This window comes from Aquarana catesbeiana, linkage group LG07, assembly GCF_042186555.1.
Source record: "Aquarana catesbeiana isolate 2022-GZ linkage group LG07, ASM4218655v1, whole genome shotgun sequence".
In the NCBI taxonomy this organism is placed as follows: domain Eukaryota; kingdom Metazoa; phylum Chordata; class Amphibia; order Anura; family Ranidae; genus Aquarana; species Aquarana catesbeiana.
In genome coordinates this window covers 12605670-12629457 of record NC_133330.1, presented here as the reverse complement: position 1 = coordinate 12629457, position 23788 = coordinate 12605670, and the positions used below count along the sequence as shown (strand labels likewise).

Sequence of the window (23788 nt, the reverse complement as noted above, 5' to 3'; positions counted from 1 at the left end):
AAAAAGGAAAATTTATTATCAAATACTTACCGTTATTTTCCTTTTCTGATGGACTCCTGATGGCAGACGGAGTTCCCACCCATCGGTTATTGAGTAGGCTAGTTACGGAACGCAGTACCTAATGGTGAGTGCTCATTTATTTGAATGGGGTCCTATAGCATTGGAGAGGAGGCGGGGTTAACCCACACGTAGGCCTTTTTTTTTTTCCAAGAAAATTACTTTGAACCCCCAAACATTAAATATTTTTTTTTAGCAGAGACCCTAGAGAATAAAATGGCAGTCATTGAAATACTTTGTGTCTCACCGCATTTGCGCAGCGGTCTTGCAAAATGCAATTTTTTGTAAAAAATACACTTTTTTGAATTAGAAAAACAAGAAAACAGTCAAGTTAGCTCAGTTTTTTTTTGGTATAATGTGAAAGATGATGTTGCGCCGAGTAAAATGATAGCCAACATGTCACGCTTTAAAATTGCGGAAAACAGGGGAATTGCGGCAAACTTCTGTACTTTAACAATCTCCATAGGCGACATTTTAAAATTTGTACAGGTTACATGTTTAGAGTTACAGCGCTTTCAGTGGTGAAGTGCCGACAGCTGATGAGTCAATAGTTGTTAAGGATTCGGCGCTACTGAACAACCAGCTATTCTTCACACTGAATTCCTATCGGATGATCATTTTTTGCCCAATCCGAATTCTAATTGTTCTGAAAACTTGGAATTTATTAGAAAACGAATAAAAAAATTAATTCAACAAAATTTGTTACAATATCATTTGGAGATTCTCTGAATAACCCAAAATTTGTCCAAATTTACATTCAGACCGAAATGAATTGCACATGTCTAATTCCTCCTCAAAGTGTACAGTAGAAGAAAGCACTTCATCACTGTCACATACCTAGTTAGAGGTGGAAACTCCCCTGGAATGGCAACAGAGAGTGAAAAGGCACAAAGTATTAGTGACTTCTCAGCTCAGCTTCTCCTTCTCCCAGCAGTGACTCAGCCCCCCCTGTTCCTTCTCCCAGCAGTGACTCAGCCCCCCGGTTCCTTCTCCCAACAGTGACTCAGCCCCCCCTGTTCCTTCTCCCAGCAGTGACTCAGCCCCCCCTGTTTCTTCTCCCAGCAGTGACTCAGCCCCCCCTGTTCCTTCTCCCAGCAGTGACTCAGCCCCCCTGTTCCTTCTTCCAGCAGTGACTCAGACCCCCCTGTTCCTTCTCCCAGCAGTGACTCACCCCCCCAGTTCCTTCTCCCAGCAGTGACTCAGCCCCCCTGTTCCTTCTCCCAGCAGTGACTCAGCCCCCCTGTTCCTTCTCTCAGCAGTGACTCAGCCCCCCCGTTCCTTCTCCCAGCAGTGATTCAGCCCCTCCTTTTCCTTCTCCAAGCAGTGACTCAGCCCCCCTGTTCCTTCTCCCAGCAGTGACTCAGCCCTCCCTGTTCTTTCTCCCAGCAGTGACTCAGCCCCCCCTGTTCCTTCTCCCAGCATTGACTCAGCCCCCCTGTTCCTTCTCCCAGCAGTGACTCAGCCCCCCGTTCCTTCTCCCAGCAGTGACTCAGCCCCTCCCTGTTCCTTCTCCCAGCAGTGACTCAGCCCCCCCTGTTCCTTCTCCTAGCAGTGACTCAGCCCCCCCCTGGTCCTTCTCCCAGCAGTGACTCAGCCCCCCTGGTCCTTCTCCCAGCAGTGACTCAGCCCCCCCCTGTTCCTTCTCCCAGCAGTGACTCAGCCCCCCAGTTCCTTCTCCCAGCAGTGACTCAGCCCCCCTGTTCCTTCTCCCAGCAGTGACTCAGCCCCCCCGGTCCTTCTCCCAGCAGTGACTCAGCCCCCCTGTTCCTTCTCCCAGCATTGACTCAGCCCCCCCTGGTCCTTCTCCCAGCAGTGACTCAGCCCCCCCTGGTCCTTCTCCCAGCAGTGACTCAGCCCCCCCTGTTCCTTCTCCCAGCAGTGACTCAGCCCCCCCTGTTCCTTCTCCCAGCAGTGACTCAGCCCCCCCCTGGTCCTTCTCCCTGCAGTGACTCAGCCCCCCCTGTTCCTTCTCCCAGCAGTTGCTCACCTCACCTTGCTCCCTCTCCCAGCAGCAGCACAACTTACCCTGCTCCCTTTCCCAGAAGTTGCTTGGGTCACTCTGCTCCCTTTCCCAGAAGTTGCTTGGGTCACTCTGCTCCCTTTCCCAGAAGTTGCTCGGGTCACTCTGCTCCCTCAACAAACAGTGACTCAGCAGCTCAGACCACCCTACTCCCTCTCCCAGCAGTGACTTGGCAGATCAAATCCCCCTTCTCCCTCTCTTAGTAGTAGGATGGAAGAGCAAAGAGCTCAGACCAGACTTGAATGACTTCATTGTTTCTCTCTGGAGCTTTCAGGACGAATTACCAGGACCCTGTTTGCTTATAAATGTTTTTCAAGCAAGTCGTTTTTGGTTTTAAGTCTCCAAAAATATTAGCTGGCAAAATTTATGTAGCGCAACCCCTAAGGGGCTGTAAGTAGAAAGGGATCTCCTACCCCACCCTGCACAGCCAGGCACAGCGCATCTTCACAGCACACTCGAGTCAGAAGAACAGTCCAGTGCTTTGTTTTTAGGTTTTATTGAGGGGAATAAACTTGGATGGGGATATTATGGGATGCCCACTGGATCAAAGCAGTGTAACGCTTTAGGGACACAACTATATACAGTCTGTATATACACTTCTCCTTCTACCTTCAGCACAAATTTTGCTTGTAGAACTACATCACCCAGGAACAGTTGACACTGTTTGGATGTTCTAACAAAGACTCAGTTAGATCAGCCTTTCTCAACCGGTGTGCCGCTAGAGGTCCTCGGGTGTGACGCAGGATCATGGTAGAGAAGGGCTGTCAGATGAGCCTGATCTCCCGATCCCCTCCGTACTGTACAGCGGCACGGTGAGAAGCTCCGTCAGCATCTGCAATTTGAAAGTAAAGGGAGGGGGGAGTGTGCTGTGCTCTCTACTGCCCCCTACAGTGCAGTACCCAGCTGTGTGAGGAAAGGTACTGTGCTAGAACTTTTAAAGGGCTCTATACATGTGTCTGTACATGTGTATATATGTGTGTGTGTGTGTACATGTATCTGTACGTGTGTGTATCTATGTGTGTGTGTGTGTGTGTGTACATGTGTCTTTGTGTATATATGTGTGTGTACATGTGTCTGTGTGTAAGTATGTATGTGTGTGTACATGTGTCTGTGTGTACATGTGTGTGTATGTGTGTATGTGTGTGTACACATGTGTCTGTACATGTGTACGTGTGTCTGTATGTATGTGTATACACGTGTGTGTCTGTGTACACATGTGTCTGTCTGTGTGAGTACAACTGTATTTATTTACGTGTGTGTACATGTGTCTGTGTGTAAATGTGTGTGTATGTGTGTGTACACATGTGTCTGTCTGTGTGAGTACAAGTATATTTATTTATGTGTGTGTACATGTGTGTCTGTATGTGTGTACATGTGTGTCTGTATGTGTGTACATGTGTGTCTGTATGTGTGTACATGTGTGTCTGTATGTGTGTACATGTGTATGTATGTATGAGCGTGTGTGTGTTGATCAACAGAAAAAAGAAAGGAATGGGACTTTGTGTGAGACATGTTACTGAATGGATACCATATTCATATTATTCATTGAATTACCGTATTTATCGGCGTATAACACGCACCCCAATTTAGGAGGGAATTTTAAGGAAAAAAAACTTTTAGGAGGGAAGTTGAAGGGAAAAAAAACTTACATTTAAATGCCCATCATTGCAGCCTTCTCAGTGCAGCCTTGTCAGTGCAGCCTTCCCCAGTGCAGCCTTGTCAGTGCAGCCTTCCCCAGTGCAGCCTTGTCAGTGCAGCCATGTCAGTGCAGCCTTCCCCAGTGCAGCCTTGTCAGTGCAGTCTTCCCCAGTGCAGCCTTGTCAGTGCAGCCTTGTCAGTGCAGCCTTCCCCAGTGCAGCCTTCCCCAGTGCAGCCTTGTCAGTGCAGCCTTCCCCAGTGCAGCCTTGTCAGTGCAGCCTTGTCAGTGCAGCCATGTCAGTGCAGCCTTCCCCAGTGCAGCCTTGTCAGTGCAGCCTTCCCCAGTGCAGCCTTGTCAGTGCAGCCTTCCCCAGTGCAGCCTTGTCAGTGCAGCCTTCCCCAGTGCAGCCTTGTCAGTGCAGTCTTCCCCAGTGCAGCCTTGTCAGTGCAGCCTTCCCCAGTGCAGCCTTGTCAGTGCAGCCTTCCCCAGTACAGCCTTGTCAGTGCAGCCTTCCCCAGTGCAGCCTTGTCAGTGCAGCCTTCCCCAGTGCAGCCATGTCAGTGCAGCCTTCCCCAGTGCAGCCTTCCCCAGTGCAGCCTTGTCAGTGCAGCCTTCCCCAGTGCAGCCTTGTCAGTGCAGCCTTCCCCAGTGCAGCCATGTCAGTGCAGCCTTCCCCAGTGCAGCCTTCCCCAGTGCAGCCTTGTCAGTGCAGCCTTCCCCAGTGCAGCCTTGTCAGTGCAGCCTTGTCAGTGCAGCCATGTCAGTGCAGCCTTCCCCAGTGCAGCCTTGTCAGTGCAGCCTTCCCCAGTGCAGCCTTGTCAGTGCAGTCTTCCCCAGTGCAGCCTTGTCAGTGCAGTCTTCCCCAGTGCAGCCTTGCCCCATTGCAGCCGTCGATCCCCTGTCCCTGCCATATTGGGCTTCAAAATCGCCAACCGCGATTTGAAAATGGCGCCGCCGGCGCCGAAATACACAGAGCCGGTCCTCGGCTCTTTCCAGCGGCTCTCGTTCATTTTCGGCTCCACTCGTAGTCCCGAGCGGAGCTATCCGAACCTAGCCGAGTAGGTTCGGATAGCTCCGCTCGGGACTACGAGTGGAGCCGAAAGTGAACGAGAGCCGCCGGAAAGAGCCGAGGACCGGCTCTGTGTATTTCGGCGCCGGCGGCGCCATTTTCAAATCGCGGTCGGCGATTTTGAAGTTTTGACACCACGGGATCGCAGGGGATCGGCGTATAACACGCACCTGCGACTTTCCCCTGATTTTAAGGGGAAAAAAGTGCGTGTTATACGCCGATAAATACGGTATTTATTAATTACAAATCACGTTATTAAAAGTGTCAATCTGTGGTAAAGGACACAATTTACTATGATACACTTGTATGAGTATACAGTTATTATACAAAATAAAATACAACATGACTAGCAATGCAGTTACATAAAAACACTCATCACTTCATAGCAATTCAATAAACAGAAGCGATTGCACACGGTGAGCCAAACTTGTCTGGGCATCAGTTGGATGTGTACTCGACGCGCGTTTCATGGCTCACGCCGATCATCAGGAGTAAAATGCTCTGAAATTAAATCAGTGATATCTATAAATATAGGATACCCTTTAAACGGAGAACAATCACTCAAAAATGTATGTATGTGTATGTATGTGCGTGTCTACATGTGTCTGTATTTGTGTACGTGTGTATATTTTGTGTCTGTATATGCGTGTACATGCGTTTGTATGTGTGCATGTGTGTATGTTACTTTTTAATCCTGACCCCCCCCCCCCCCCCCCCCATCCTGTACCATCAACTGCTTTTGTAGGGCTAGTTTGTGATAGCAGCAAGGACTGCTGCTCCTCTGAAAAGTAATCCACGCTCAGATTGCTTTTCAGAGGCATTTGGCAGGCCGTAAAGAGGCAACATTTTGCCTCCTCACCACCTGTTTTTTTAAGCCTGTAAATGCAGCATCACCGTGCCATGCACACAGTTGCGGGGTGGTTGCAGTGCAGCCCCATTCAGCCTGAGTATGCCTCCAGCTGCAGCCGCAGCATGTGTAAGTAAAACCCCCAGCTGCTGCCTCTGCTGCTAAAGGGGGAAGAAGTTGGAGGTGGTAAAAACAGCTCAACCTTGTGGTTTTACCACCCCTTCAACCTGACATGTGAACAAGCCCTTGGTTCACATCTGTGTGGCTGCAGGTAGGGCAGCCCATTTATTTCAATGGTCTTCCCTATCCGCAGAAATGCAGGGAAAGAAGTCCCCGACTTTTTTTTTTTACCAAAAGCACCCCGTGTTTGCCAATGTGTGGAGAACCATTAAGAATTCATGGCAACCCTAAAGAGCAGAGCATTTGTCTGTGTGTCAGGACACATGGTAACATGAACCAAGCCTTGGACAGGGGTGCCTCAAGGCTGAAAATACTTTTTAAGGGCGCCCCCGACTGGAAAGAGGTTGAGAAGCACTGAGATCAATAGCAAATGGCCTTTACAGGCAGAGACCGCGGGCCCCTTTGGTAGCGTAGAAAAAAGTCCCAGTGCCCAGCTGTCCTCTTGTGGCTACTAATCCCAGCACCACCTCTTCAGGCACAACCAGCCCACCTGGTTGCAGCTGCCCCCTTTCACTAACCCTTCTGGCTAAGACTCCACAGTCCTCCCAGACTGATTTTGCATCCATCCCAGACTGCTTGCACCCAGTCCTCTCAGGCTGCCTCTCGGTTCTCTGGCTGTAACACTCACCAGTCCTCTTGGCTCTCTTCCTCCCTGGAGATTTGCCCGGCAGGGTTCTCCTGCTGTCCTCCACTTGCTCCTGTGCCTCTGCTCAGGACACCACTGTGTTTTGTGAAGTGTGTCCCTTTTGCACCCAAGCCCAGGCTTGAGGTTACTCCCCCCAGACTAGGGGGCACCTACAAGGGCCACCGACAGCTTCCACTCGAACGCTACTGCCCCAGCAGGGCTTACCCTGAGTATTTGAGGGGGCCTGCCCCCTGCCAACCTGTCTGTTGGGGATTGGTCAGGGCCCCTCATCAATACTCCAGGCAGCTCCTCCTAACCTCTACTCCCATTCTTCTGGAATCTTCTACCAGTTTCTAGAAGTACGAGGGAGGTATCAGAGATGCTGCCGCACTCTAGCAACACAACTAGGAGGTGCTACGTTTATACTGTATATACTTTTTTTTTTTAATTTCTATTTATTGAAATTTTTAAAAATGTAAATATAATTTGCTATCATGAATTATCATTTAAAATGGCAGAAGTACTTCTGATACCCATGGGAGTACCACTAGTGAATGACTCCAGTACTATATCCAACAAGGTCAGCTGAGCAGAATAATCAGGGTCGTTTTTAAGGCAGCGCAAAAGGGGCAGCTGCCCTGGGCCCTGTCATTGTTGTGGGGCACAAAGCAGCTGCCTCATACTTGGCAACTATCCCAGTTTAAATTCCCTTCTCCCTTGAGGTTTTATTCCCGTGCTGTGTCCCAATATCTCAGTGTGAAGTGCTGCTACTAATGCTGCCCAGCTCTGCCCTATTGTTGTGTACAGATGACTCACCTGCAGACCCTGTGTTTATATGTAAATACCAACATTGATATGTAAATAGTGACTGCATTTATATGTAAATAGAGGCGGTATTCATCTGTATATTATGCCCCCCTGAGGTCATATCCACCATCACCTATACTGAATGCTGCCCACTGGGGAGGTAAAGGAGCATGCTTGAAAGTCCTGCCTACAACTGTGGTCATTAAGCCTAATATCAGCCTGTTCTGCAAAGGTAAGCAAATTAGTGGGGGGAGGGTAATGTGGGGTGTGCAGAGGTAGGCAGAGAAGGAATTACAGTTTGGGGTGCACAGGTGAGCAAGGAGGGGATGTATGGAGGTAAGTAAGGTGAGTGCAAAGATGAGCAGAGGAGGCAGGTAGAGTTAAAGGGGGGGGATGGGGGAGGTTTGGGGTGCAGAGGTTAGCAGGGGTTTAAGGATGCAAAGCTGTACTGAGAGGGTGGATAAAAATGTAGGTAATGTGTAGGGCAGCCCATTCATTTCAATTGGCTGCTCGGAAGAAACTCCCAAACCCTTTTCCAAAATCACACGGTGCCAAGGCACATGTCAGCAGATGTGTGAGGGTGTCATTAACAATTAATGGCACTGCTGTGTATCTGCTAAAGGGCAGCACGTTTTTGTGGTGTCAGAAAAGCAATTTTGCATGCGTTCCCGACACACAAATGTGAATGCAGGCTAAATGTCTCAGTTACATTGGTGGTCAGTGTAAATCTTCTCATTACATTGGTGCTTGGTGTAGAATCCTTTCATTCACATTAGTGGCCAGTGTGAATGTTCCCCTTACATTGGTGGTTACTGTGAATGCTTCTATTACACTAGTGGTCAGTGTAAACCCCTATTACATTGGTGGTCAGTGTAAACCCCTATTACATTGGTGGTCAGTGTAAACCCCTATTACATTGGTGGTCAGTGTAAACCCCTATTACATTGGTGGTCAGTGTAAACCCCTATTACATTGGTGGTCAGTGTAAACCCCTATTACATTAGTGGTCAGTGTAAACCCCTATTACATTGGTGGTCAGTTTAAACCCCTATTACATTGGTGGTCAGTGTAAACCCCTATTACATTGGTGGTCAGTGTAAACCCCTATTACATTGGTGGTCAGTGTAAATCTCCATTACATTGGTAGTCAGTGTTGAAACTCCTCTTTATAATTGGTAGTCAGTATAAAAAAATCAGCATTGCCATTGATCACACCCTCCCCTCCCCCCAGCACTGCCACTGATCCCAGGAGTCCTAGGATCCCTAGGAGTTTTCTGTCTATTAATGGGTCCCCTCACCACCTCAGTCCATGGTGTGCAGGCAGTGAGGAGATGATGTGCTGTAAGCTCTAGCAACCAATCAGTAAGCAGTAATGATGTGCAGTAACCTATAGCAACCAATCAGTGAGCAGTATTGATGTACAGTAATCTCTAGCAACCAAACAAGCAGAAATGATGTGTTGTAGCCTCTAGCAACCAGTCAGTGAGTGGTAATGATAAACTGTAACGTCTGGCAACCAATCGCAATCGCTGTCTGATCTGATTCAGTAAACTGATTTTGAGTCTAGCTGTTTTTTATTGTATGTCTCAAAGCAGGGGGAGAGCGAAACTGCATGGAGTGGAGGGGGGCCCAACATTTTTTTTTGCCCAGGGTCCAATCAATATTAAAGACGGCCCTGAGAATAATTGCTGTTTCTGTCTTTCTAGGTTTGCCATAAACTTGGGAAGAGATGGTTATAATTTTGTGATACACTTTAGTGCTCGATTTGATGATCACGGAGACAAGCGCACGATAGTCTTGAACTCACTGGTGGGCAATGCCTGGGGAGCGGAGCAGAGGGAAAGCTTCTTCCCCTTCCAGATGGGATCAGACACCAAGGTACGTCTACACTGGGAGGGGCGGGACAAATGTTGGATGGGGCATCACTGTTCATATTGGACACTTTGGGGGAGACTTATGCTGGCCATACACTATACGAAAAATCGGCTGAAATTCGGTCATTTAGACAGTTTGCTCGTTTTTCGGACAGTTAATGGGCACAAAATCGATAATCGTTGGGATGTTTTTGAGCTGAAAAAACAAAGGACAAGTTTGGAAATTTTCAGCCGAATGATAAATTGAAAGGTTAATGTGTTTCCTGTCTGAACTGTCTGTACTAAGTATATGTAAAAAATAACCAAATTTTTTTTATTTATGTCCTCTGAACGATTTATCGGTCATTACATGATGGCACCATCGTTTGCTCTCACGGCCGAATGTTCGTTTTTCAAAAATGGGTTCGGCCGATTTTTCGTATAGTGTATGGCCAGCATTACTAAAACTGGAGAGCACAAAATCTGGTGCAGCTGTGCATGGGAGCCGATCAGCTACTAACTTCAGCTTGTTTAATTAACCATTTGCCGACCAGCCACAGAACATATACTGCGGCAGGTCGGCTCTCTTGTGCAAGACAACGCACCTGTACGTCGGTCTGTGCATGTGATATTGTGGGCGCACGTCCGCCGTGCATCATGGGAGCCCAGCCGCAGGTCCGACGGACTTTGATGTCCACCGCCCACACCCACGATTGCGGTACAGATATAAACAAGGCAGATCCCTGTTCTGACGGGGGACAACATTGAGATCTGCTGTTCCTAGTGATCAGGAATAGCGATCGCTGTGTTGTCCCAGTGAGCCCATCCCCCCCCACACAGTTAGAACACACCCAGGGAACACAGTTAACCCCTTCCCTGCCTGTGTCATTTATACAGTAATCAGTGCATTTCTTTAGCACCGATCAATGTAAAGTCACTGGTCACCAAAAAGTGTCACTTGGAGTGAGATTTGTCCACTACAATGTCGCAGTCCCGCTAAAAATCACTGATCGCCGCCATTACCAGTAATAACAATAAAAACTTTAAAAAAGTCCATAAGCAAAACATCTATCCTGTAGTTTGTAGACGCAATAACTTTTACGCAAACCAATATCAACATACACTTACTGCAATTTTTTTTTTTCCACCAAAAATATATAGAAGATTTTATTGGAAGTAAAAATTTGGTTTATTTTTTTTCAAAATTGTCGCTCTTTTTTTGTTTATAGGGCAAAAAATAAAAACCTCAGAGGTGATCCAATACCACCGAAAGAAAGCTCTATTTGTGGGAAAAAAAGGATTTTATTTGGGTACAGGGTCGATAGTCTGCGCAATTGTCAGTTAAAATAACGCAGTGCCATATTGCAAAAAAGTGGCCTGGTGATTAAGGGGGGTAAAACCTTCCAGGGCTGAAGTGGTTAAAGAGGAGCTCCAGGCGCTTCAGACAAAATGATATCAGGACACTTACCTGTCCACAATCCAGTGGTGTCTTCACCCCAGCCAATTTTTCAATCGATCGAGATATCCCGCTGTGACACAAATGAAGCCCCGCCTCCTGGACCAGCTACTCTAATACACAGCACAATGGTCCAGGAGGCGGGGCTTCATTTGACAGCGGCCGACTATTCATATACAAGCTGTGTCACAGCGGGATGTGATTCGGCCGCCCGATCCTCCTGACATTTTCCTGGCTGATCTCTTCTGCCAGAAGCGGTGCACCCTTTTTTGACAGGACACCAGAGCAGCTGCCTGGGGGGCGGGGAGCCCCCCCCCCCTTCTGTGCTGTTCTGATGGCCGCGCCGCTTCTGCCAGAAGTGATTAGCCAGGAAACTGCCAGCCCAGTCCGCCCCCTGCTCCGCACTCACCCTCCACTAATTTCCACTCACCAAATGCCAGTGGAAATTTTTTGAGGGCTGGATTACACCACCGAGGACTATTAGGAGATCCAAAGACTTGTCACCCATGTTACAGGAGCAGATACGGAAAATCCTCCCGGGTAGAGACAACAACTCAGCCACCACCCTCCAAAACCCCTCCCCTATACCCTATATAGCATGTTAAGTAGAGCTTTATACTGCATGGAAACCACCTCTTCAACTGCCTCTTTAACTTCAACATTTGGGGTTTGGGGGGAAAAAAACGCCAATGGAGAAAGGGTAATGGAGAGGCAAAATAATAGACCCGCAAATCTGGCATCGCCAAGCCCCCAGGCTCGGGGTAATTTCAAAGGGGCCAATGATATTCTGGGGGCTTGAGAGCCCCATAAATAATCCAATACAGTAAAACCTTGGTTTGAGAGCGTTTTGCAAGACAAGTAACATTTTTTTTTGATAAATCTTGACTTGATATACAAGCGATGTCTTGATATACAAGTAGCGTCATGTCACAACTGAATATAAAAGAGAAAAGAGGCGCCTCTAAGTGTAGCAATATGGTTACATTTAATGAAGGTACAACATTTAGCAACTCAGATGGTTGATGATTAAAAGAGGCACATCTAAGTATGAAGGCACCTGGGGTAAAGCTGTCCACATAGACCATCCCCCGCACACCCATCAATGTCATCTCTTCCACACTGTGCTCCTCGAGCGCTTTAAGCCTCGCTTTCAGATCGCTCTACTGCAGGGTAGTCTTCCCAGTCATGATTGCAGGCTGACAGCGGTGAGAGTCAGCGCTGCACAGGATGGTTCATGAGGACAGCTTTACCCCAGATGCCGGCATACTTAGATGTGCCTGTTTTAATCATCGATTATGTGAGTTGCTAAATGTTGTACTTTTATTAAATGTAACCATATTGCTACACTTAGAGGCACCCTCTCTTCTCTTTTATACTCTGGAGCTTCTGCTGGATTTTCCTTCTAATCCCATTGTGGAGGCTTCCATTTGTGGATGGACATTTTATGGTTACACAACCAAATCACATTAATATAATCTTTTTATATGGACTATAAACTGAAGGGTTTATGAATAAATGGTTTTCGGAACGAATCATTTGAGATTCCATTATTTCTTATGGGAAAATTTGCTTTGATATAAGAGTGCTTTGGATTACAAGCATGTTTCCGGAACTAATTATGCTCGCAATCCAAAGGTTTTACTGTACAACAGAATCTATAGCCTGAAAAAGCTGTTTCAGCACATTAACCACTTAAGGACCGCCTCACGCCGATTTACGTCGGCAAGGCGGCACGGGCAGGCAAAATCACGTACATGTACGTGATTTGCCTCCCGCGGGTGGGGGGTCCGATCGGACCCCCCCCCGCCGCCCGAGGCGGTCCCGTTTGGTCCCCCGGCGATCGGAGATGAGGGGGAGGCCATCCGTTCGTGGCCCCCCCCTCGCGATCGCCGCCGGCCAATCAGATCACTTCCTTTGCTGCTGTATGCTAAACAGCAGCAAAGGAAATGATGTCATCTCTCCTCGGCTCGGTATTCCGTTGCAGCGCCGAGGAGAGAAGACATCAATGTGAGTGCACCAACACTACACAACACAGTAGAACATGCCAGGCATACAAAACACCCCGATCCCCCCCCCCGATCGCCCCCCGATCCCCCCCAATCACCCCCCCCCTCCTGTCACAAACTGACACCAGCAGTTTTTTGTTTTTTTTGTTTTTTTTTCTGATTACTGCATTGGTGTCAGTTTGTGACAGTTACAGTGTTGGAACAGTGAGTATTACCCCCCTTTAGGTCTAGGATACCCCCCTAACCCCCCCTAATAAAGTTTTAACCCCTTGATCACCCCCTGTCACCAGTGTTGCTAAGCGATCATTTTTCTGATCGCTGTATTAGTGTCGCTGGTGACGCTAGTTAGTGAGGTAAATATTGAGGTTCGCCGTCAGCGTTTTATAGTGACAGGGACCCCCATATACTACCGAATAAATGTTTTAACCCCTTGATTGTCCCCTAGTTAACCCTTTCACCACTGATCACCGTATAACCGTTACGGGTGACGCTGGTTAGTTCGTTTATTTTTTATAGTGTCAGGGCACCCGCCGTTTATTACCGCATAAAGGTTTAGCCCCCCCGATCGCCCGGCGGTGATATGCGTCGCCCCAGGCAGCGTCAGATTAGCGCCAGTACCGCTAACACCCACGCACGCAGCATACGCCTCCCTTAGTGGTATAGTATCTGAACGGATCAATATCTGATCCGATCAGATCTATACTAGCGTCCCCAGCAGTTTAGGGTTCCCAAAAACGCAGTGTTAGCGGGATCAGCCCAGATACCTGCTAGCACCTGCGTTTTGCCCCTCCGCCCAGCCCACCCAAGTGCAGTATCGATCGATCACTGTCACTTACAAAACACTAAATGCATAACTGCAGCGTTCGCAGAGTCAGGCCTGATCCCTGCGATCGCTAACAGTTTTTTTGGTAGCGTTTTGGTGAACTAGCAAGCACCAGCCCCAGGCAGCGTCAGGTTAGCGCCAGTACCGCTAACACCCACGCACACACCATACACCTCCCTTAGTGGTATAGTATCTGATCGGATCAATATCTGATCCGATCAGATCTATACTGGCGTCCCCAGCAGTTTAGGGTTCCCAAAAACTCAGTGTTAGCGGGATCAGCCCAGATACCTGCTAGCACCTGCGTTTTGCCCCTCCGCCCAGCCCGGCCCAGCCCACCAAAGTGCAGTATCGATCGATCACTGTCACTTACGAAACACTAAATGCATAACTGCAGCGTTCGCAGAGTCAGGCCTGATCCCTGCGATCGCTAACAGTTTTTTTTGTAGCGTTTTGGTGAACTGACAAGCACCAGCGGCCTAGTACACCCCGGTCGTAGTCAAACCAGCACTGCAGTAACACTTGGTGATGTGGCGAGTCCCATAAGTGCAGTTCAAGCTGGTGAGGTGGCAAGCACAAATAGTGTCCCGCTGCCACCAAGAAGACAAACACAGGCCCGTCGTGCCCATAGTGCCCTTCCTGCTGCATTCGCCAATCCTAATTGGGAACCCACCACTTCTGCAGCGCCCGTACTTCCCCCATTCACATCCCCAACCAAATGCAGTCGGCTGCATGAGAGGCATTTTCTTTATGTCCTCCCGAGTACCCCTACCCAACGAACCCCCCCAAAAAAGATGTTGTGTCTGCAGCAAGCGCGGATATAGGCGTGACACCCGCTATTATTGTCCCTCCTGTCCTGACAATCCTGGTCTTTGCATTGGTGAATGTTTTGAACGCTACCATTCACTAGTTGAGTATTAGCGTAGGGTACAGCAATGCACAGACTAGGCACACTTTCACAGGGTCTCCCAAGATGCCATCGCATTTTGAGAGACCCGAACCTGGAACCGGTTACAGTTATAAAAGTTAGTTACAAAAAAAGTGTAAAAAAAAAAATATATATAAAATAAAAAAAAAATTGTTGTCGTTTTATTGTTCTCTCTCTCTATTCTCTCTCTCTATTGTTCTGCTCTTTTTTACTGTATTCTATTCTGCAATGTTTTATTGTTATTATGTTTTATCATGTTTGTTTTTCAGGCATGTAATTATTTATACTTTACCGTTTACTGTGCTTTATTGTTAACCATTTTTTTGTCTTCAGGTACGCCATTCACGACTTTGAGTGGTTATACCAGAATGATGCCTGCAGGTTTAGGTATCATCTTGGTATCATTCTTTTCAGCCAGCGGTCGGCTTTCATGTAAAAGCAATCCTAGTGGCTAATTAGCCTCTAGACTGCCTTTACAAGCCGTGGGAGGGAATGCCCCCCCCCCCACCGTCTTCCGTGTTTTTCTCTGGCTCTCCTGTCTCAACAGGGAACCTGAGAATGCAGCCGGTGATTCAGCCAGCTGACCATAGAGCTGATCAGAGACCAGAGTGGCTCCAAACATCTCTATGGCCTAAGAAACCGGAAGCTACGAGCATTTTATGACTTAGATTTCGCCGGATGTAAATAGCGCCATTGGGAAATTGGGGAAGCATTTTATCACACCGATCTTGGTGTGGTCAGATGCTTTGAGGGCAGAGGAGAGATCTAGGGTCTAATAGACCCCAATTTTTTCAAAAAAGAGTACCTGTCACTACCTATTGCTATCATAGGGGATATTTACATTCCCCGAGATAACAATAAAAATGATAAAAAAAAAAAAATGAAAGGAACAGTTTAAAAATAAGATAAAAAAGCAAAAAAATAATAAAGAAAAAAAAAAAAAAAAAAAAGCACCCCTGTCGCCCCCTGCTCTTGCGCTAAGGCGAACACAAGCGGCGGTCTGTCGTCAAACGTAAACAGCAATTGCACCATGCATGTGAGGTATCACCGCGAAGGTCAGATCGAGGGCAGTAATTTTAGCAGTAGACCTCCTCTGTAAATCTAAAGTGGTAACCTGTAAAGGCTTTTAAAGGCTTTTAAAAATGTATTTATTTTGTTGCCACTGCACGTTTGTGCGCAATTGTAAAGCATGTCATGTTTGGTATCCATGTACTCGACCTAAGATCATCTTTTTTATTTCATGAAACATTTGGGCAATATAGTGTGTTTTAGTGCATTAAAATTTAAAAAAGTGTGTTTTTTCCCCAAAAAATGCGTTTGAAAAATCGCTGCGCAAATACTGTGCGAAAAAAAAAAATGAAACACCCACCATTTTAATCTGTAGGGCATTTGCTTTAAAAAAATATATAATGTTTGGGGGTTCAAAGTTATTTTCTTGCAAAAAAAAATAACTTTTTCATGTAAACAAAAAGTGTCAGAAAGGGCTTTGTCTTCAAGTGGTTAGAAGAGTGGGTGATGTGTGACATACGCTTCTAAATGTTGTGCATAAAATGCCAGGACAGTTCAAAACCCCCCCAAATGACCCCATTTTGGAAAGTAGACACCCCAAGCTATTTGCTGAGAGGCATGTCGAGTCCATGGAATATTTTATATTGCGACACAAGTTGCGGGAAAGAGACAAATTTTTTTTTTTTTTTTTTTTTTTTTGCACAAAGTTGTCACTAAATGATATATTGCTCAAACATGCCATGGGAATATGTGAAATTACACCCCAAAATACATTCTGCTGCTTCTCCTGAGTACGGGGATACCACATGTGTGAGACTTTTTGGGAGCCTAGCCGCGTACGGGACCCCGAAAACCAAGCACCGCCTTCAGGCTTTCTAAGGGCGTGAATTTTTGATTTCACTCTTCACTGCCTATCACAGTTTCGGAGGCCATGGAAAGCCCAGGTGGCACAAAACCCCCCCAAATGACCCCATTTTGGAAAGTAGACACCCCAAGCTATTTGCTGAGAGGTATAGTGAGTATTTTGCAGACCTCACTTTTTGTCACAAAGTTTTGAAATTTGAAAAAAGAAAAAAAAAAAATGTTTTTTCTTGTCTTTCTTCATTTTCAAAAACAAATGAGAGCTGCAAAATACTCACCATGCCTCTCAGCAAATAGCTTGGGGTGTCTACTTTCCAAAATGGGGTCATTTGGGGGGGTTTTGTGCCACCTGGGCATTCCATGGCCTCCGAAACGGTGATAGGCAGTGAAGAGTAAAATCAAAAATTCACGCCCTTAGAAATCCTGAAGGCGGTGATTGGTTTTCGGGGCCCCGTACGCGGCTAGGCTCCGAAAAAGTCCCACACATGTGGTATCCCCATACTCAGGAGAAGCAGCTAAATGTATTTTGGGGTGCAATTCCACATATGCCCATGGCCTGTGTGAGCAATATATCATTTAGTGACAACTTTGTGCAAAAAAAAAAAAAGTGTCACATTCCCGCAACTTGTGTCAAAATATAAAATATTCCATGGACTCAACATGCCTCTCAGCAAATAGCTTAGGGTGTCTACTTTCCAAAATGGGGTCATTTGGGGGGGTTTGTGCCACCTGGGCATTTTATGGCCTCCGAAACTTTGATAGGCAGTGAAGAGTGAAATCAAAAATTTACACCCTTAGAAATCCTGAAGGCGGTGATTGGTTTTCGGGGTCCCGTACGCGCCTAGGCTCCCAAAAAGTCCCACACATGTGGTATCCTCTTACTCAGGAGAAGCAGCTGAATGTATTTTGGGGTGCAATTCCACATATGCCCATGGCCTGTGTGAGCAATATATCATTTAGTGACAACTTTTTGTAAATATTTTTTTTTTTTTTTTTTTTTGTCATTATTCAATCACTTGGGACAAAAAAAATAAATATTCAATGGGTTCAACATGCCTCTCAGCAATTTCCTTGGGGTGTCTACTTTCCAAAATGGGGTCATTTGTGGGGGTTTTGTACTGCCCTGCCATTTTAGCACCTCAAGAAATGACATAGGCAGTCATAAACTAAAAGCTGTGTAAATTCCAGAAAATGTACCCTAGTTTGTAGACGCTATAACTTTTGCGCAAACCAATAAATATACGCTTATTGACATTTTTTTTACCAAAGACATGTGGCCGAATACATTTTGGCCTAAATGTATGACTAAAATTGAGTTTATTGGATTTTTTTTATAACAAAAAGTAGAAAATATCATTTTTTTTCAAAATTTTCGGTCTTTTTCCGTTTGTAGCGCAAAAAATAAAAACTGCAGAGGTGATCAAATACCATCAAAAGAAAGCTCTATTTGTGGGAAGAAAAGGACGCAAATTTCGTTTGGGTACAGCATTGCATGATCGCGCAATTAAAAGTTAAAGCGACGCAGTGCCAAATTGGAAAAAGACCTCTGGTCCTTAGGCAGCATAATGGTCCGGGGCTCAAGTGGTTAATGGAAAAATTTTAAACAGTATATAAAAATTTAGGGGGAAATATCATTTTAAATAGGTTTACTCGCCCCATAAGGGTGAGCGGAAGGGCTTGCCATCTCTGCACCTTCTTTCGAAACCACAGGTGTTAGATTGTTTTTCAACAATTTTGACACTGGTATCTGAACCCGCACCCCCAGATAACGGAAGGACGTAGACAGTGGTGTAGGACAGTTCCCTGTGACATCCGAAACGCCATCAATGGGAAACAGGGACGGTTTGGCCCGGTTAATGCGAAATCCGGAATAGTCCCCAAACCCCTGGATTAATGAGAAAGAGGCTGACAGGAAGGGCCCCCGCTTTAAAGGAGTTGTAAAGTTTCAGTGTTTTTCACCTTAATGCATTCTATACATTAAAGTGAAAAACCTTTTTTGCTGCAGCAACCCCCCCCCGAGCCCCCCTTTTACTTACCTGAGCCCAATCCGTTCCAGCACCGATCATGAGCCCAGTGGCTTGAGCCACTGTCTCTGTCCTCATTGGATAGATTAATAGCAGCAGGAGCCATTGGCTCCCGCTGCTGTCAATCAAATCCAGTGACACGGTAGCGGGTGGGGCAGGGAGTGAGTCCTGTGTCTGTCAATGGACGAAGCAGTGGGACTCAGGAGCGTGCCTGCAAGGGTGCCCCCAGAGAGAGTGGCTCTCCAAGGGGGCACCTGATGGAGGGGGGCCAGGAGCGCCGGCGGGGCACCCCAGAAGATGAGGATTAGGGCTGCTCTGTGCAATACCCATTGCACAGAGCAGGTAAGTATAACATGTTTGTTATTTATTTTTTTCAAAAGACTTTACAATCACTGTAGGCTTTGACAGAAAAAAACCCGGAAGCTGATTGGTTTCTTTGCAGAGCTGCACCAGATTTTACACTCTCCAGTTTTAGTAAACCCCATAATATCCTTCTCAGCATGTGATGGGTTAGGTGAAGGGTATAAAGGCTTTGCTATGATGGTCGCCCCTTCAGCTCATTCCATGAAGGATCTAATGGATTCCATCATGCTGCCATTGTCTGCTATGATATACCGCCTAGCGAATGGTTTCTGTTGGTCAGATCACTGATTGTCAGAATTATCGGCTTGTGAAATTTTTCATGTAAGATTTTATTTGTGCTTTGTGTATGTAAGAAAGTTCCGGAGCCACAAAACAAAAGGAATGGGCATAGGGACGGCATGACAGTGCTGGACAGCATAGTGCTGCCTTAAGGATGGTTTCCCCCTTTAGAAAGGGGAGGGTTTGGGTAGGTCAGGTGACCACAGTATAGAGAGGAAAGGAGAGGGAGGAAGTGACGTCAGTCCAGAGTGGAGGAGGAAGAGATTGCACACCACCCTCACCGCACTGCATCTCTTCCCTGTAGCACATGGAGACGATGGAAGGGTTCCTGGGGCAGTTAAGAGAGACGGTCGCGGTTTGGGGCGTGGACTGGCTGTGGGAGCAGCTGGATGCTATTGCGGGGGATGATGGAACAGGCGCCAGCGGGGGGGCAGCTACACCACGTGGGCGGCGGTCCCGACTGCTGGAGAGGTTCAGCCCAGACACAGGCCCTAGCGCTTCCCAGAGGAAGAAGCCGCAGGATGCGGAGGATGAGCCCAGGCCCCACAGGACACCAGGGACCCGGAAGACCAGTCAGGGTGAGATGAGAGGCAGGTGCCCGGGGGGAAAAGAGCCTAGCACAGATCACGGCTCTTCCCCCCCTGCCCACCGCAGATGTACAGAACAAGCAGGGGGGCTGCGGGGGAGGAGCGTAGTGGCCAGAACACACAGGAGCGGGGCCCCGCACAGAGTGAGTCAGCCAAAACAGCAGGGTCGCCCAGCAATGCAGCCCCGTCCAGGAGAGGACAGGAGAGCAGCGCTGGGCCAGGGGCCAGTGTAGGAAAGATGCAGTGGATCCACACCCAACAGAGTCGCAGACGCAGGAGCCCGTCACAGGGGGCATCGAGCAGGTCTGGCGGACAGGTGGAGAGAGCGGGACGGGCTCAACAACGCAGACCCACGGCAACCAGGGCAAGGACATCTGGAGGGGAACTGGTGGTCAGTAGGGATGCGATCAGCGAGGAGAGATCGGAAGGCGAGCTGTCCGGATCTGACAGGAGCGAGGATCGGGGACATCCAGCAGCGGTGGTTCCAGGAGTGGCGGCTGATGGGCCCAGTCCTGGGCAGCCCGGTGAGTGCGATTCTTCAGTTGCTTTTTCTACTTTCTTGCATAGTTTGTTGGGTCAGAGTAAACAATCTGGGCAGGTGGGTTTGGGGGTTACAGCAGGGGTAGTGGGGGCAGTGTCGCACACAGCAACACCGCCAGAGGCGCACCTCAGGACAGGGTACGAGGGTTTCAGGGAATTATTGACAGGGCTGAAAGAACTGATACAACGCGTGGAGTCAGGGACAACAGCCAGCCTGGAGCGAGCTTGGGCAACTGGGCAGACCACTTCGCTGGAGGTGAGCAATACACAAGCCGCGGGCAATATGCCCGTGTTAAATGCGGGAACAGCTGCGGCCGGCCACAGTTAGCGTTGCGACTCCTGCTGACCAAGGAAAAGCAGGAGATAAGAAAGCTGAGTCTGTTAGGTTGGCAGACTCCGCAAAAAGCGAAGTGTATGTCTGCTTTGAGGGCCCTTTGGGGGCCCATTTAAAGACAGAAGTCAGAGAAAAAATTTGGAAAGGGGAATACATGGAGATTTTCATGTTATTGCCGTTGGAAAAATTCAACATAGACAGGTTGAAGCCGGTGGAAGGCAAGAAGGAAGACGAGGAGAAAAGGAGATACTGTTTAATTCCGCGTACCTTTTCCAACTGGCTGCAGGCCTTTGCCATTCTGGCGAGCGTGGTAGGGGAAAAGGCCCCCGAACACTGCTCATCGTTGTTCATGTACCTGGAAGCCATTAGCGAGGCGCACAGGACTTATGGTGGAACGGCTTGGCTGCGGTACGGTGAACAGTTTAGACAACGGATGGCCGTACGCCCGACCTTACGCTGGGACCATAAGGACATAAGTCTGTGGATGAAGCTGATGACCGCGGCGCGGGCCCCGAATCAGTTTTTTCAGGCAGGGGTCAGAAGTTCGGCAGCTCCAGGACAACCGACCGACCGACAAAAGATGGGGCTTTTGTTGGCAGTTCAACAAGGGCATATGCAAGTTTGGGTCCAATTGTCGATTCAAACATTTGTGTTCAGGCTGCGGGGGATCCCACGCACTGTCCAAGTGCTTCAAGAATGGAAAAAGACGTGCCGGAGATTCTGCGAGTAAGAGGGATGACTTCGGTGCGGGTGGAAAGGATGCTTCCTTTTGTCAGTAGGTACCCTGACCGGGCAGCGGCGACCATATTGGAAATAGGCTTTACTGGTGGCTTAAGAATACCTTGTTCTCTGGCGACAGTCCCACCCGAGGCGAAGAATTTACAGTCAGCACTGCTGCACCCAGCGGTGGTTTCCGACAGGTTGGGGAAGGAGGTTACGCTGGGGCGCATGGCTGGCCCTTTTAAAGAGTCGCCGCTTGCAGACTTGGTGGTCTCTCCGTTGGGAGTGGTGCCCAAGAAAGAGCCCAACAAGTTCAGACTTATCCACCACCTTTCATTTCCGAAGGGTGGGTCGGTCAATGATTCCATTGCACCCGAAGAGTGCGCTGTAACGTACACCTCTTATGATGCAGCAGTGACTTGGGTTAGGAGGTACGGGCAGGGGGCCTTGATGGCTAAGTCAGATATCGAGTCGGCTTTCAGGCTATTGCCTGTACACCCGGAAAGCTTTCGGTTGCTGGGTTGTACGTGGAACGGGGCCTATTACGTGGTTCTTTGCTTGCCTATGGGATGCTCCATCTCATGTGCCCTCTTCGAAACGTTCAGCTCGTTTTTGGAATGGGCAGTTCGGGATGTTTCGGGGATTAACTCAGTCATTCATTATTTGGTGTCACAAAGCTCACCCCCAACCAAGTGGTGTTGGGCCCCGGAATAAGCAGGAACCATCAAATGGGAAGTTAATCAGCCACAGTTCAAGGAACCCCTCTGGGATCTCTTAAACTGGATGGCTAGGGCACCGGGACTCCAAACTGGCCAACAGTTGTTGATCTCCTGAAGGCTTAGTCATTGTTCTAGGTGACATACACCGTCCTCAAAGAGACCCTGTCACTAAAACATTGCAGCGCAGAAGCACATCTTTCCATTTTTTCCTTTCCATTAACAATTGTATGCAATGCATAAATACATAAGATAAGCCGCAGGCACATATCGTCCTATTGAAAGATTTGTGTTGAAAAGAACGGTATGGTGGTGAAGTCTTTGTCTCTACGGCCAACGACACTCATTGACTTTTTATAGCCCAACCAGTAAGACACTGTGCCACCTCTTTTCTTACAGGTTTGCTTCAAGTTTGAGCAAGGCAGGATAAGCATACAATTACCTATTGGAAATCCTCTCTCATTTCCAGTCCGCTTGCCCATAGAGAAGATCTCATTCGTATCTGTGGAACACCTGCAGCTCAAGTCCATCATAGTAAAATGAAGAATCCCGCAACAGAGGAGCCGCCTGTCCCCACGTGTCCATACCCAGGCTCTGTGAAATGGCCATAGTGGACAAAGAAGAAAAAATTCTTTAATCCTCCTTTGTAACCCCCCCCCCCCCTTCAATCTGCATCCTTGCTGCTCATGTAAACAAATATTGTGCTTTGCTCAGTTCATTTACTAGAAATTAATTTTATCCACAATTTTTTTAAAAATCCAATGAGCTCTATTGTGTCTGTCATTTTATTATTTAGTGCTAATAACTTTGTATTGATTGCTGAATTCGATAGCAGATTTGCTGTATGGCGCCCCCCTGCTGGAGGTTTGTTGCATTATTTTTAAATGGCACGTAGTAACCAACAGAGGGTGCTAATGCAACATTTTCTGTCTGATTTCTTATATTTTCAATAAAAATCTTTCTGATCTTTTATATCATTACATTTTTTCTAGGTCCAAACTGAAAGCTGTATACAGATATTTATTCCAAGCTTTAAACATACACTTTCAACAATTACATGCAGAAAAATGTAATTTCACAAAGTCCAACTCTATGTAAATTACATACAGAAAAAGAGAGGCTGCAGTGGATTTGCCCCGTACAGGCAGTAGTAGGGGATGGGTAGTAGTTGTGGCAGTGAATGTAGTAGTATCCCAGTATTGGCAGTGCAGAGGGTAGGAGTTACTGGAGCAGCTTTAGTCTCAGTGTAAGGCCCCTTTCACACTTGTGTGACTGCAAAGTCGCGCAATTTTACTGCGATTTTGCGGACGTGATTTTACCGTGATTTGGGAGCAGTACTACTTTGTACGACTTTGCCACAACTTTGGCATTAACCATTCTCAGCCTGTGCTTACAAAGTCGTACTGAAATCGTGTCTATATTATTCAGGTACGATCTGCATGCTACTTGAGGGTTTAACATTGAGGTCTATGGAGCACAACTCACATGGAAGTTGGACCAAAGTAGTGCAGGGACTACTTTGAAGTTGGCACGACTTAAAGTCGTGCCAATATGAATGGTAGTCATTGAAAAATCATGGAGAATGGCTTGTCATAAGATTTTGCAGTACAAAATCGTGGGGCAAGTCGTATAAGTGTGAAAGGAGCCTAAGGGTAGTAGATTAGAGGGCAATAGATTAGGGGTAGTAGTAAAAACATAGAAAGAGCACACCTCCCAACTTTTTGAGATAGGAATGAGGGGCACCTATTAGCAAAAGTATGTAGGTATAGGACACAGGTTTATAGGTAGTAGAACAATCAGAGTAGTATTAGCTGTAACAGTTGGTGCCACAATACAATAGTGGGAGTAGTAGTATTAGCATAGCAGAGGTAAGGTGGGGAAAGTAGCAGTAGTATAAGCAGTGGGTGCAGCAGCCGTATAGACAAGGTAGTGGTAAGAGAATAAGCCCCCATTCACTCCGGTGCGACCGGTCCAAATCACATGACAAGTCGCACCCTATTGTCAGCAATGGAACTGATCAAATTGGTGCGACTCCGACTTTGTGGT

General features: G+C 47.5%; 1 protein-coding gene across 1 annotated transcript in view; it reads left to right on the top strand.

Annotated features, from left to right (window-relative positions):
- Positions 1–22714, top strand: part of LOC141102376 (galectin-1-like) — a 43343-nt gene extending 20629 nt beyond the window's left edge. The window contains exons 3-4 of the mRNA XM_073591328.1: positions 8951–9122; positions 22142–22714. Coding sequence (XP_073447429.1) covers positions 8951–9122; positions 22142–22285 — 316 coding nt within the window. The 3' untranslated portion in view covers positions 22286–22714. The remainder of the gene's footprint in view (positions 1–8950; positions 9123–22141) is intronic.
- The last annotated feature ends 1074 nt before the right edge of the window (positions 22715–23788 follow it).